We start from the raw sequence: 15,239 nt of genomic DNA on the forward strand, positions 1-15,239 counted from the left end.
TTGGTCATAGTCATTGGAATATTTCTGTTGTGTGATCTGTGCAAGCCTAGGAATAAGGAAAAGTATAATCTTCCAAACCAAATTCTTCTGTTTCTTTCTTATTATGTTAATGTGATTTCATATAATATAATGTCAGTTTTCTACAAGTGATCTGGGAGAGAAGTTTTAATAAACTATAAAGGGATTTTTTTAAAAGATTTTATTTATTTATTCATGAAAGATGCACACAGAGAGAGAGAGAGAGAGAGAGAGAGAGAGGCGCCGACACAGGCAGGCTCCATGCAGAGAGCCCGATGTGGGACTTGATCCCGGGGCCCCAGGATCATGCCCTGGGCTGAAGGCAGGCACTTAACCGCTGAGCCACCCAGGGATTCCCTATAAAGGGATTTTAAAAGAGTGTAAAAAAAGTGTAAATAGGGGCATTGACCACAATATTTAACAACTGGTATGGTCCAGTCACTGAGCAATTAGAATAGATCATAAATACCTGCTGTAGCCACACCAAGTGTGTATTAGTTGAGGATAACTCCTAGAGGTAAAAACTGAATAAGTCGGGGAAATAAATGTTGATCACAGATGAAAAGAAAAAAATGGCATTGTTTAAAGGACTAAATTCTATTCTTTTCAGTGATATATCTGATAATGTCCTATATAAGTGAGTTTATAAATTAGCTAAACATGCTCTAATAGTGATCACAGTTTGGTCATTTTCAGTTAGGAATTCCTATACTAATAAAATCATCTTTGCTTCTTTTTCCTTTTGGCATGCACTATGATTTTTTTACCCTAATTAGATTCTTTGCTTGAACTGGTCATATTATCCAGTTGAGGTAAAGGATCCCTGTTCTGAAATTGTAAACCTTTAATCCTGGTCATTGCATGTAGATCCTCCAGGAATATGCCAAGAATTTTCTAGGGAGGTCTTATCAATAGTAACTCTTTGGCAAAGGATACAAATTCTTAAGGCAATGAAAATAGAGAAGGCACATGGTAAGTGGTTCTGCTCCTGTAAAGGACTTAGCTCCTGCTAAGTCCTGTTTCTTGAATAAGTTGAGAAGATATTAAGGGGTAATGCTTTTGGGGGGAATGCAACAAAAACTTGATCATTTATGCTAATGATAACAATGTCTTCTTCATCTAGAGATTCTGAGTATATAACATAGAGATCAAACAGTTTTGTTAATAAACCATTTGTTTAGCAAATGAATAAAAGTGATAGACACAAGTAATTCAGGAAGCAAATATTATCCAAATAATTTGCAATAATTATGCATCATACAGAGATATTATATCCTATGTATTTTTAACTCACAGTAACTATATATACAACAAAAATTAAAATGAGGATACAGTAGATACTCTATGTACTCTACATTATGTAGTTAAGAGTATGGGCTTGGGATCAGACAGTCTGAGTTTGAATCCCATCTCTATTTCTTACTAACTGGGTGAGATTTGGCAACCTATTTAGCCTGTGTGTGATTCAATTTATTCCCCTATAAAATGAAAATAATAATAATATTGCCTGCCTTACAGGATTGTTATGAAGAATGAGTGAATTATATGTAATATTTAACTTATATGTAATATTTAAGACAATGCCTGAGGCATAGTGCATGTTGAATAAATGTTTGCTAGACTGTATTGTGATCACTGTACACTGGAGTCACTGTTCTTGTCACTCTGTCATTGTTGTATGGTGTGGAAACTGATATTTGGAGAAGCCAGTTGACCTGGTTAAAGTCCATTAATAAGATAGGGATGAAATTGGCAGTCACACACTGGCCTTTTGACTTTAAATCTAAACCTCTTTCTGCCTGCATATCTGTCAATCTGCAGAAATTTGATAATTGAATTAATTTGAAATCTGCAGTTTCTTATCATATTTTATAGTTATGTTTAAATGTGGCTGTATGTTATCTTCTTGTGCACTAGATCAGAGCAAAGACAGAAAGTGATCCAGTGAAAACTTACCTCCTGAAGAACTTTTCTGATCTTAAACCTAATTGGATTCTTTTCTACTTCCCATTCCATTCAAAGTTGTTTTGAAGTATAAGATCTAGGTGTAGATTCTGTTTCCTGGATGTATAAGTGACTATAGATTATTGTCTTATAATTTTAAAAAATTGCCATTTTATGTGAAATTTTTTCCTTACATTTTGTTTGAGGGGTTTGTGGTTTCCATGATGCGGAGGTCGCTCATCAATAAAGCTTAGGTTGAGGTGCCAGGGCTGTAACTTTGTGAAACTTTCTTCTTAGACCACTGTAAGAGACCTTCCCTTTTCTTCCTTGGATTTCTCTTTATCTTATCTGCTTCCTGAAAGATGAATACAATTTTGGTATAAAGACCCTTTCTTTGGAAGAAAGAAAATTTTATATTGGATAATTGGCAAATGATTGTATTTCTGCCTACTTTTAAAACTCTCCTATAAAGTTAATGCAATTCAAAACAATAATTTCATTGATTTCTTTTTAGACTATGAATTGTTTCCACCTGTTAAAATTTTATTCCCTTCGGGTCTAACTGCTGATCTCTAGAAAATGTTATTTTAGGTACTTGAGTAGGAAATCAGGTAATTGGTATGAAGAAGAAAGTACTAATAATTTTTCAGCACCATCAAATTCTAGCCATATAACAGTTAGAAATCAGTGCTTAATTTTCATGCCTCTATACCAAAGAGTTGACCTGTACTCTTGATTAATTTTGGATTTCAGATTTGCAGTAATGAGCTGAAGTGTGTTTGTAACAGACACTGGATAGGTGCAGACTGTAGCACTTACTTCCCTCACAATGATGATGCAAAGACTGGTATAACTCTTTCTGGCAATGGTAGGTACTTGATTTGGTGCCGTTACATAGTTTTTACACATAATGAAAGAGAATTGCTCTTTAGATTGTTTCATTCAGATCATTTTTATTTATTTATTTACTTATTTATTTTGATCATATTTATAGTTCAAATATGATCTACAACTGGGATCCTCAGTATGAAATTGATATTTTCCATTTTATTGTAATCATGTGTAATATTAAATATAACTTAGTCTAATGATTTAGCTTTATCTTGTCCTACATCAGACTGAGATTTTTCAATTTTTTGGGGAGGGGGGTGACAACAAACCATTTCTTTTAAATGAAGAAAATAGTCCTATTTCTTAACTCTGAACTTAAGGGGAGAATTTTTTATTTGGGGATTGAATAAATAGAAAAAAACAATTGACCAGATTTATTTTTTAAAGATTTTATTTATTTGAGAGAGAGAGAGAAATGTGAGAGAGAGCATGAGCGGGGGGGTTGGGGGGGGGCAGTGGACAGAGGGAGAGGGAGAAGCAGGCTTCCCATTGAACAGGGAGCCCGATGTGGATCTCTATCCCTGGACCCTGGGATCATGATCTGAGCTGAAGGCAGAAGCTTAACCATATGAGCTACCCAAGTGCTCCTGAAGAATTAATTTTAAATATCTTGTTGGCTTTAGTATTTTTTATTATAGAATCTCATTTCTATTCAACCCCAGTTCTGTAGACTGAACTATGGGTAATTCTAGAAGTAGTAACCTGACCAAGGTGCCTGGAAGGGGATTAAGGACATGGATAATAAACAGGTGCAGATGTAAAAGCTAGAGTGGCCCAAATGGAGAAGTAGAAATTAAATGCAGATAGTTGAAAGAACACATGCCTTAGAGGTAGATGTCCCCTTTTAAACTGTTTTATCATTTTTCATGATTGACTGTTCTGCATTAAATGATGATCAAATCCTGAAGTCCATTCACTTCCAAAGGGTGAGAAAAAAAGATGTTCATTGTAATCATCCAAACAGGCTAAGAATCTGAGCCAAGATGACTTTATCAGGGGAGGTCAAGAATGATGAAGATTCTGGTATCTTCAGTTTTAGCAAAGGTAGTGTGAAGCTTTTTCAGCAGCTAATGTGCAGAGTTGAGGCTTTTCAGGTCCATTAGATTTAAGTGACTTGTCAAAAGTCATAATGTTACTTAGAAATAACCAGGCTAAGCATCTATGTTTATTGATCCCTGTTAAAATTGCTGAAGAAAAGACTGCTATGTTTGGCCTTAGAGTAGGAAAACCCAATGAGCCAGTGAGTCCTCTGGCATCTGCATCCACCCATCCCATGGAGGATGTGCTCAGGGTGGAATCCTCCAGCTTTCTCAGGTGCCCTGCCATGCTTAGGGCTCCCAGACTGGGAGGCTGCTGCTTCTGTCATGGGGATTTGCAGTCTGTCTAGTTGCCCATGATTACGGATTGTTGGCATCCAAAAGGATGCTTCAGGATTGCAGCAAAGAAAGATCTGAGATGCTCTGAGTGAAATAGATGTGGGTGATTTAAACATCTGGTGTAAATCATTATCAGCAAAGCAGCCAGGCCTCTGATTTGCCTTTTCTGCTCTTGAGCCCTCACTTGAGCTTTTTGACTAAACCTTCGACTTCCTGGGCTGCTTACACTGCTAGGATCTCCCTAAATATCACATCTTGGCCTTTCTGACAGCAGATACTGACACCACGCTGCCATTTCTGAATCCAAGTGCCAGCCTTGCCTTGGCCCTCTGCCAGCCTATTGCCGCCTCACCCTTGGGCCTGACCAGCCCCAAGCTCCTGCTCACCACATGCTGTCTTTTCTTTTGATTTTCCCTTCTCTACAATGCCCTAGCCACCATTACCAAGACTGGGAACTAGAGGCCCAGTGCCTGTATTCTCTATCACCTGAGCACTGATTGTATAAATTGAGAGGCACATTTTCTCTCTTTATGAGCTTGCATTTGAGAGACAAAATATCACCCATACAACTGAGAGTGATAAGGACCTTGCATTAGTTGTCAAGATGGAGTGTTAGTGTCAGTCACATTTCTGGAATTCCTGAGGAAGAGGTCAGGGTCAAAAGGAACATGGGTTTCTACAGGTTCCTGTCCAAAGAGTGCTATGGCAATATAGTAGTGTTTTTATCTTTTTGCTTTTTATCTTTACTCCTTCTTGTAGTCCAGTGACCTCATGTTATTTTTCAGAAAATTACATGGGAAATAAAACTGTGCACCATGCACTGGGACAAGAATGAAAAGGGAATGTAAACAAATATTTATGTAAACAAACAATTGATGGGGATTGCTAAGTAATGATGGTTGATTTTTTTGTTCCTTTAGAAAACACCAACTTTTTTTTTACTTCACAGCATTTATGAATGTCAAATCATTATGCTGTACACCTGAAACTTATACAACTTTATGTCAGTTATAAGCTCAAAAAATTAAATAAAAAAGTATTCTCTAAAATTAAGACTTAAAGGGAAAAAATATCCACTTCGTAAGACAAATAATTTTGTGAGTGTGAGGAGTACAAATATGGAGAATAAAATTCCTAAAGGAATTTTATGTCAAAATTTCAGTAATACACACTGATCGCCATTGTTTTCTTTTCTTTTCTTTTTTTTTTTTTTTTCTTGTAGGTGTTGCTGGTACCAATATCATAATAGGCATAATCGCTGGCACCATTTTAGTGCTGGCCCTCATATTAGGAATAACTGCATGGGGTTATAAGTAAGTGAAACGTCTCAATATTATTACTATTGAAATAAACTTTAAAACTTTAAGACATTTTGTCTAAATGAATTAAGCACCTGGAAAGTTTTGTGTTATTGGATAAATATACCTGCGGTAAAAATCAGTCTGGTTCAACATGCAAACAGTGATTATTCTTGGCATGATTAGAGGTAATAATAATATTTTATTTTCTTAGATTTTGAGATAATTCCCTTCAATTCTAAAAGATAACTCCCTTCTGTTATATTGTTTTAAGACCATTATGTGAGGTAAAATCAATCTAAATCATGTCTTACACTAGGCTGTGTGGATTTGCTCTTTAGTGACACAGGCTCTTGTCACTTAAACCCATACCCAGAAATCTAGGCAAGGCAGTCATGTAGGGAGCATAACGTTTTAGTAACAACAGCAGTGATAACGTCAGTTATCAATAAGAACAGCAGAGGCATATCTGTGTCTACTTACTATGGCCCTACATCGTGCCAGAGGCAAAACTTCTTTATCTTCACACTCAGTATGAGGGAGGCACTATTATTGGTTAAATATTGGGTGTTTGTGAAGAAAATACTGTTCATAGATTTAATTTGTTCAAATTAGGAATCAACTGTAAGTTACAACTTTTAATATGTAACTCTTAAGCTTCAAATTCAGTGTATCAGTTTTTGATTCTTATTTATGAATTTTAAAAAGTTACAAATTATGTAACATTTAAATACTGAATACCCCTTGAACATTTTAGCTAAGTAGATGACTTCAAACGTTCCAAACTTATATATTTAATATGTTTGGTTTCCTTTTAAAGTACTTCAATCTTATAATGTAAAAAAATTTCCTTAGTATCCAAGTATTTTACGTAAGTTTAATAATTGAAACTTAAATATGTTGAACATTAAGTTCTGTTTAACATTTCAACTTAAAATCATTGTTCTGCTGATCTCTGATAACGATGTGTCAGTACTCCTAGGCCTGGGTGTTTCTTTCCATTTGAAGGGCCTGCAATTTTTTCTAGAAATTCTGGCCATTACCCCATTTTATAGCATCCCCCCCCCCACTATGGGCTAGACTTACTTCACTGAAAGAATAGAGAATTAGAATATTTTAGGCTTCAAATTACACCAACACCTTTCTATAGACTGGCACTATATAATTATATGATGTTGTTGTTATTATTATTATTATTATTATTACCTGACATGGTCTTAAACCAACTCAATTGAAGGAAATTTCTTTGAAAGTGTATATGGCTGTTGCTTGTTGTGAAGTCAAAAACCTGAAAGAGTTTCTTTGGCAGAAAAGAGAGAGCAGTTAGCTTACTGTCAAGATAAATTTTGTATGCTGAAAGCATTAAAATATCCATTGGTGTTTGTGGAAGGCTATATTAACAAATAACACAGACAGCATAGACAGGAAAGTTTAGCATAACATAGTAACTACAGCATCAGACAGCAAAGGAAGGCACAGCACAGTAGGAAAGCTTTGTCTTGATTAAATGAGTACTTCGTCGTGTACCAGCTCATAGATGCTCAATACCTAGGGGCCTCTTTGATGTATAGGCCATTAACTATATTGTATATTTCTATTTGCATGAGTCAATTTCATCAGAACATTTGGAGTTATAAAATTACATGTCTGAAAGAAAGGCTTTTCTGAATATTTATCATTTGATCTTGCTTCATACCTCAGGTGAATTAGCCCCATCTTGGAGTCACACTATTTCCTTGACTTCCCTGATTTAAGATCTGTGTGGTAATTGCCATCACAAGCTTTGCTCTTTTGAAGTAGCTCAGTGGTTTCATTGGTCATGTGAAAAAAGGAAGGCAAAATTATTAGTTTTGTTTTGTGTGATTTTCTACCACCTGCTGATGCAAATTGGTATTTCATGTTTTTGTAATCTTGGAAAAAATTACATTTCAGAAAATATGAAATCTAAACTTCTCTTGCTAATAATATATTACCTGTATCCATTTGTTTTAAGTAGAATTTAAGTACTTCTTTCTGTACTTATTTCTTATTTTTATGAAATTCTTTTAAGATTTCACTATTTTTTTCACTTCTGAATATATGTTCTCTGCATATTCATTAAGGAAAAAGACAAAAATCGTATTCATACAGTATCCTCTTTGTAAATAATTTGAACCTAAATTATGGAAGTTTTAATGCTACTAAACTTATTCAGAATATGTTTAAGAATAGAATGAGAATGTAGAAGTTTTATTACAGGAATTAAATTCATGAATTTCATGTTCTATTTGAAATTCAAAAATGGATTTAGGAGCTGAGAATTCATTTCCTCATTAATCTTTCCTTTTAAGCTTTCTACCCCTTCTCCAAGTCTTGGACTAAGGGAATGGCAGGAATAGGGAGTGAGGAATACTTATTTGGACCTGATGGACCAGTCGGGTCATCAGACTGAGGGAGTAAAAAGTAAAACATACTGAATAGAAAGATTCTGAGGCTTATTCCCTCCCCCGCCTTATGGTTTCAAGTATGAAAAATGTTAAGTTACAAATTGGCACTTTCACTCTCATGAGCTCATCATTAAATTAAGATACTTACAGGGTAAGTACAAATAATATCGATACGGAAACATCCTTGATCTGGGAAGGAAGCCCACTAAGTTACTGGACCTTTCTAACATGTCTTCGAAATATTCGCACTTACCTAGGTCATGATAGAAAATTAGAAATGAAGCCTTTTGAGTTGTAAGCTAAAAGTCACTGATGCCTTACTACTGCACCCTCTAGAATACACTTTTTAATAGCAGTTTGTTTTAAAACTGTAATTTTGTTTTGGTGTATGGCCAAATGGAAAACAGAGACTAAGCTTTGAAAGAAGTATTTCCAGTGTAAAATTTCAGGAAGTAGTGATAACTTACAAGGTCCCTAAAAGTTGTGAATTAATTCTCTACTATATCATCCATGATGAAATAAGATGTCCTAGTGTCCAATCATATCTTCCTATTTGAAATTCTTAGGAAGAGCTTTAGTTTGAGGTATATATTCCAGAAGGAATGAATTATGATTTTTATTTCTATGAAAGGGGTTAATTTAAATAAGTAACTTGAATAAGAATTGACTTTAGAACTTTACTAACTAAAGGTTTAATATGGTACAATTGATATTGTAAAAACAGATATTCTTAAGTAACTGAAGCTTATTTATGCTATTAAAAATAGTTATTTGAAAATATTGTCACTAACCCTTTGGTATCACACAGATGAAGGAGAGAAAGAGGTGTGTGTGTGTGTGTGTGTGTGTGTGTGTGTGTGTGTATGTGTATGTGTGTGTGATTGTGTTTGTATTCCACATTTTAGTTTTACAATTCAAAATCCTCTAGTGGAGACCTTTCAGCGAATGCTAGAGCTTTCATGTTTACTGCTCTCTCTGAATATACTTCTATAGGTAACTAATTCTTCTTTTTTTCCCTTTTCTTCTTGTCCATGAAAAGAAATTATCGAGAACAGAGGTATGTGATGAGAATAATCTGAACACATAACTGAAAGGTTTAAATCCTACTAGCATCCTTGGAATTCATACATGCAATTATAAATCATGCTGACTTTGTTACTCTGCTGTAGTGATCATATAGCAACCTTGTTTCTCATGACCTTGAAAGGATAATTTTAATAACGGAGCTGTGGGATGTAGCATTTTAACATAGACATATCATTATTTAATTTTAATGGTTCTTTCATCCAACAATACCATAATAATAGAAGTTACTTCTGTTACTTTTATGGTAATATAAATGGAAATGAGTTTTTTCCCCATCTAAAACAAACTTCCTCTATGTTAGGGCATCACTCATGTTTATATAATTGGCTTTTCTTCATCTTTTGAGCAATCTTATTGCCTAGTACTTTCTGAAGGAATTTATTTTTTGTTACTGTTATATTAATAGCTTCCACTCATAAATGATAAAATGTATATGGGCACAGTGTTGGGATGAGGAGAATGTCCTGGTATTTAATGGACCTGTTTACCTCTGCATAAGAAAATATTGTTGTACTGATTAGGTAATTGCATAGGTAAGGAAATAATTTGCATTATTGGAATCTCAGATTGTCTGGTGTACTTCTTTTTTTTTAAATAAAAAGCCCATGAAATCAGACACCCACTTCATCATAACATTAAAATCTATGTTTAACAACAGCATGAAAAGATATACAGAGCATTCATGTGGATTTATAAAAACGCCCATATTGAGATATTCCCTACACTTTTCACATTTAAACAATTATTAATGCTCTTAGCTACTGACACAAAACATTAAAATATCCTGGAAGACCAGATCTTGCACCTCATAGAGTACTAGTTTTGTTCTCAAGATATCTGTGCAGATTCGTACGCACTTAACTTTCCCCACTGTTCCGTTAAATGTCAGGCAGATTGAGAATAAAATTTAATAAACATAACAGTTTTTTAGGCCCCAACCAGCTTTCATTTTTTCACAAATTAAAATTTTGAACTTTATTCTTCTGTTTCATTCCATGTTGTAATTTAAAAATCCCTAAAAAAAAAAAAAAAAAAAATCCCTGTAAGACTTTAGGCATAAGTGTCTTCAGTCTCTCTAAATGTGCTCATAGGGAATTAACTGAAATCTTAGACAGTTAACATAGATATTAGAAAATATTCATCTAGCTCTGGGGAAACTAAATAACTTATCATTAATGGAAAAAATAAATCTAAGACAAAATTAGTTAAGTTTAAAAAAAACTAGATTTCTTTTTGATATGTTTAAAACTCTTGTGTTTAGAACCACTGGAGAAGAGCTGGAATCATATAAGTTTTCTCTTGGGTAGAATTTGATCGGTTATATCAAAAAATCTAAGTTTGGTGGCTTTCTCCAATGAAAAATAAAATTAGACTAATAAGATCAAATATTGATGACTCAGCCATTGCCGTAGCAACTAAGGCTATAAGGTAATTTAATATTTCTGACATATAAAAAGGAAAGTGAAATGTCACATGTGTAACATAAGCAAACCTAAAACAGTGCTCTAAGACACGTTCTCACCTGGAGTACTATAAAAATTATTAATATGTTAAACTGTGTACCAACTTCTTATTTTAACTCAATATCTGCATAGGTACAGTTGAGAACATTTTTGCGTTGTTTCCTTTATGTGTCTGATATAATTTCATGCCTCTTGATATTACTGTATCATCATTTTATCAACCTGGTTACTCTTTTGGAATCTAGTTCATATTTTGAGAGAGTCATGTCTTCGACAGATTTATTTTGTGTATTTTGATATATTTCATTACAGTATTTATTTATTTTTGCCCTTGTCCATAGCTAATGAATCTTATACTTGTATAATAATTCTCAAAACGGAGAAGTAGCAAATAATGGACTTTAGATCAGCAAATCATGTATAAATTTCTTTTTTTTTTTAAGATTTTATTTATTTGATAGAGAGATAGGAAGAGTCAGAGGAGTACAAGCTGGGGAATGGCAGAGAGAGGGGGAGAATCGAGCTCCTCACTAAGCAGGGAGCCCCATGCAGGACTCCATTCCAAGTCCCTGGGAACATGACCTGAGCTGAAGGCAGATGCTTAACCAACTGAGCCACCCAGATGCCCTGTGAATGTATAAATTTCTGAAGGATTTTCCTTTTTAAGAATATATATCGGTTATAGAGCAGGTGGTAAGGCCAATGGACCAAAGCATGCATTCAGAAATGTATAGTCTTAATAAAAGTATTTTCAGATGTTCAGATAGAGATGTGTTCAGTTCCAAAGGATGCTACGAATAGAAATAAGAATTTTGAGTTGTCTTTATCTTTAAATTTAAAGGTTTTCCTTTGAGGTTCCATAGTGGGAGGACCAAGTGACAAGGAATCAGAAAATCACTTGCTAGGATATGATTTCTTGGGAAATTACTTAACTTTAAAATCAGATAAAGCTCTTTGTAATCTGTAAAGCATCATAGTAAGGGAAGTTATTAGTGTGTGGTCTCTGAAGACTGTGTTTCTCTAATCTTCAAATGAAGGAGGTGGATGTGTTTGGTCTCAAAGAGAAAGGAAGCATTCATTGACATGAATGAGGCCCACACATATTGGTGGACCTGGTGGAAGGTTACCTTTGATATTAAATGCAAGGCTGTATTAAACATGTAGCCAGTTATCAGATTCTTACTGATATAATGGCTCAAATGCCATTAGGTGTAACTTTCAAATTATTGGAGAAGTCAGGCAAGTAATTCTGTGAAGGAGCTTGATAACTTGGCATGATAGGTTTAATTGCAAGTCTGCAAGAAGACAAGAAGCAAACCACTTGTTTTGTTTTCTTTTTGTTTACAAAGTGCTTGATAAAAAGAGAAGTCCTATTCTGGGCACAGTAGAGGCAGTACCCCATGCATGAATGGTATCACTTTTTTTTTTTTGAATGGTATCACCTTATATCTTCCAGTGGTACCTTATGAAGCATTGAACCATGTAACATAGGAACCATGGAGCGTTTTTATTAATCATGTAGTTACTAGAAAGGATGGCTATTCTTCTTTTTCTTTAGAATCTTCAGGAAAGAAGACTTTCATAATATTTTCAGTTGATGCTATCATTTATATTTTAGCATAATTGCTTTAGGATCTAGCAGCTGTATACTCTGTATTTTTTTTTTAAGATTTTATTTTTAAGCAATCCGTATACCCAACATGGGGCTGCAGCTTACAACCCGAGATCAGGAGTCTCATGCTTCACCAACTGAGCCAGCCAGGCACCTGAACTGCTGTATACTTTGTAACAAGATTTACAGGTTTGAGCTTTAGTTTTCAGATAGGTTTGCAAGTAGCAATAGAGTAAGAAAACATTAATTTGACCTTGGATTTATAAAACATCCATATTCAGCTGAAATATTTTTTGTCTGAAATGAACATACATTATGATTAATGTGAAATAGAATAAATAAGATCATATCTTCTTATCTCTACCTTAAGCAGAAACCCACTTTCCCATTTCTTTTCTCTCTCACCTGTTTTAGCCAGTCTATTTTCTGCTTGTGAACCTCCCTCCCTCCTTTTTTTCAAAACTATGTTAGTTTGTTTTTATATTATTATTTAAGTGATATTCATGCATCTGTCAGTGTGACTTGGTACACATTACACAATATTCTTAAAACAGTAAATAATTCTAATATCAGACAGACACCAGCAAAGCATTGGAGAAATGCCTCCTTTAGCATTAAGGTTAAGACTTATTTTTTTTTTCATTTTATTCTCATTTTAAGTCTGTGTAAGGATTAAAGTTAAATATATACATTTTATGTAAGTATAAATATAATTTAATATATAATAAAAATATTAATTTATATTAATATTCATTGGACCCTTTAAGGAAAGACCGGATTTCCATCATAACAGAGTTCCTTTCTGAGGAAAAAGAATTCAGTTAAATAACTTTTTATTATCTTTTGGTCATTATTTACAAAAATTCATGTGCGTGTCTACAATATTTGCATATAATGTCGGAAATATGAGGTAATGATCCCATGACAAAACTTGGCACCAGTAGGGCACCTAATGTAGTAATCACTTCTTGATTCAAAATTCCATGAAACAAGCAAAATTTAAGAAGAAAGCCATAAAGACTAGAAAAATAAATTCAATTAAAAAAACTTTAAAGGATCACTTAGTCATTTATGATCTTATATAACCAATGATGAAATGTTATTTTATTGATTATGGGGACCTGATAGTCTTTATCTTCACTAAAGGTTAAACAAGAAGAAATAACTTCATTATAATCTGCAATAGATATTGAAAAAGAGGTACATTTCTGGACAGTGAAGAATGTTAAATAATTATTCTTAAGAGATCTTTAACAAAATTCTTAATCTGTCATTGATATTTTTATTTATTTACTATGTGAAGAAAGTTAAATCCATTCCTTATGGAATTTTAAGGAGAATGCAAACTAGTTTCTGTATTTTAGAGTCTAATTAACGATAGCTAAGAACCTAATCTGCCCATCATGATAAAAATAAAGCCATGCCCCAGAAGCTCATTGAATTTGAACTCCCTTCCAACCCCTTGACTGAAGCCCACAGTTTATATTATGTTTAGCATTTAGGACTTTTGTGCATTGTGTAAAACATGATCATGCACTGCAGAGAAATTACACTGAAGGAATGGTAAAATGTTCATAGTTTTAAAAAAACAAAACCAACAACAAAACTAGGCCCATCCATCATGAGAGGTAGTCTATTTAAGCCTGCAGCATCAGCCAAGTGAGCTTTTGGTAAATACGCAAATGCCAGAACCACATAAAGAGAAGGTAATTTGGGAGATAGATTAATAGAAAGGTCAAGTGTAGTTGGAACTTGTCTTTATTTAATTTGAATTTAGTGAGGCATATCTCATCAGCTTACACAGATTATCATTAAAGGTAATAATGAGAAAGGATTTGTTAACCATAGATTATATTGTTGGAAATGTGATGTTGATGAGATATTCTTTGGCATTCTTTTTATTTTTATTTTTTTAGAGGTTTATTTATTTGTTCATGAGAGACACAGAAAGAGAGAGGCAGAGACCTAGGCAGAGGGAGATGCAGGCTTCTCACAGGAAGCCCAATGTGGGACTTGATCCCAGATCCTGGGATCACACCCTGAACCAAAGGCAGATGTGCTCAACCGCTGAGCCACCCAGGTGTCCCATCTTTGGCATTCTTTTATAAATATTAACATGATCTGAAAGGAAAGTTTCCTCCCTGAAATGACATATGGAACTCTGAGTTTCTTGAGATCATTTGTTTTTCAAGCATTGATAGAATATTGGACTCATGGGAGGCAAGGCAGGAAATGTGATTCCAGAGATTAAAGATCTCTTCCATAACAATATATATGATTTGTCCTGTATTAACACTATGAATTTGGGGAAATTGTATTATTTTTTATATAAAATGAATATTTCATAATATACTGGGAAAAAGAAAAAAGTTAGTTATGAGCGGAAACCACTTAAGGGTTTAAAAATATTTTGAAAGAATACATATCACAGGGTTCTAGGTAAAATTAGTCTTATAGATCAAACGAGAAATTTGACTTTCTTCAAAGGGGAGGATCACACAAATTAATATATGTGCTTCAGTGAATTGAAAAATTTTTTTAGATTTGGGGCTATGTGTAATTACATAGGATTGAAATAATGTGAAAGAGGTATTGAGTCATTCAAAAGAAGGAATGACCAAGTATTGTTAACATTTCAAACAGAATGGAAACTGGTACAAGGAAACAAACATCTGAAAGTGGCATTTTTTAAGATAGAATTTAGCATCAGCAAGTAACCAAGGTAAGCATGGAAACTAAGGAAAAACTAAGTAGAAAAAGGAGTTAGCAAATTTGGCCTTTGTTAGAGGCCTATTGAAATTGAAAAATTTGTTTAAAATTCTCAATCCAGCACCGGTTTGTGGCACCTCCCACAACAGTACCGAATGGAACTGAATCAAATTTTGGATGCAGGTGGCTCTTTGGGGGCCAGGCATTGGCAGATGATCATATTAGCTATTGAAGTTGACAAGGTGGTCCATCACTGAGTTTTCTACACTGCTTCCTTAGGGAAAGTGATAAAAATCTGTTGCAATCTTTGCCAATTCAAAATCAGAGCCCATGGGGTCAGTAATAGTACAGATTAAACAGATCATCCTTTGTGGTGTTCCTTCTACTGTGGAGATAGAGAACTGAGGTCACCCAGC

General features: G+C 34.2%; 1 protein-coding gene across 30 annotated transcripts in view; it reads left to right on the forward strand.

Moving 5' to 3' along the window:
* ADAM22 (ADAM metallopeptidase domain 22) overlaps positions 1 to 15,239 on the forward strand; it is a 224,413-nt gene that overhangs the window by 185,376 nt on the left and 23,798 nt on the right. For 27 of the 30 annotated variants that reach the window (XM_025471460.3, XM_025471466.3, XM_035698465.2 and 24 more), the window contains 3 exons: positions 2,716 to 2,830; positions 5,452 to 5,542; positions 8,993 to 9,010. In XM_025471460.3, coding sequence (XP_025327245.3) covers positions 2,716 to 2,830; positions 5,452 to 5,542; positions 8,993 to 9,010 — 224 coding nt within the window. The remainder of the gene's footprint in view (positions 1 to 2,715; positions 2,831 to 5,451; positions 5,543 to 8,992; positions 9,011 to 15,239) is intronic. The other 3 variants (XM_049093521.1, XM_025471463.3, XM_049093514.1) reach the window with 1 other exon arrangement.

Source organism: Canis lupus, chromosome 14, assembly GCF_003254725.2.
Source record: "Canis lupus dingo isolate Sandy chromosome 14, ASM325472v2, whole genome shotgun sequence".
Lineage (NCBI taxonomy): Eukaryota > Metazoa > Chordata > Mammalia > Carnivora > Canidae > Canis > Canis lupus.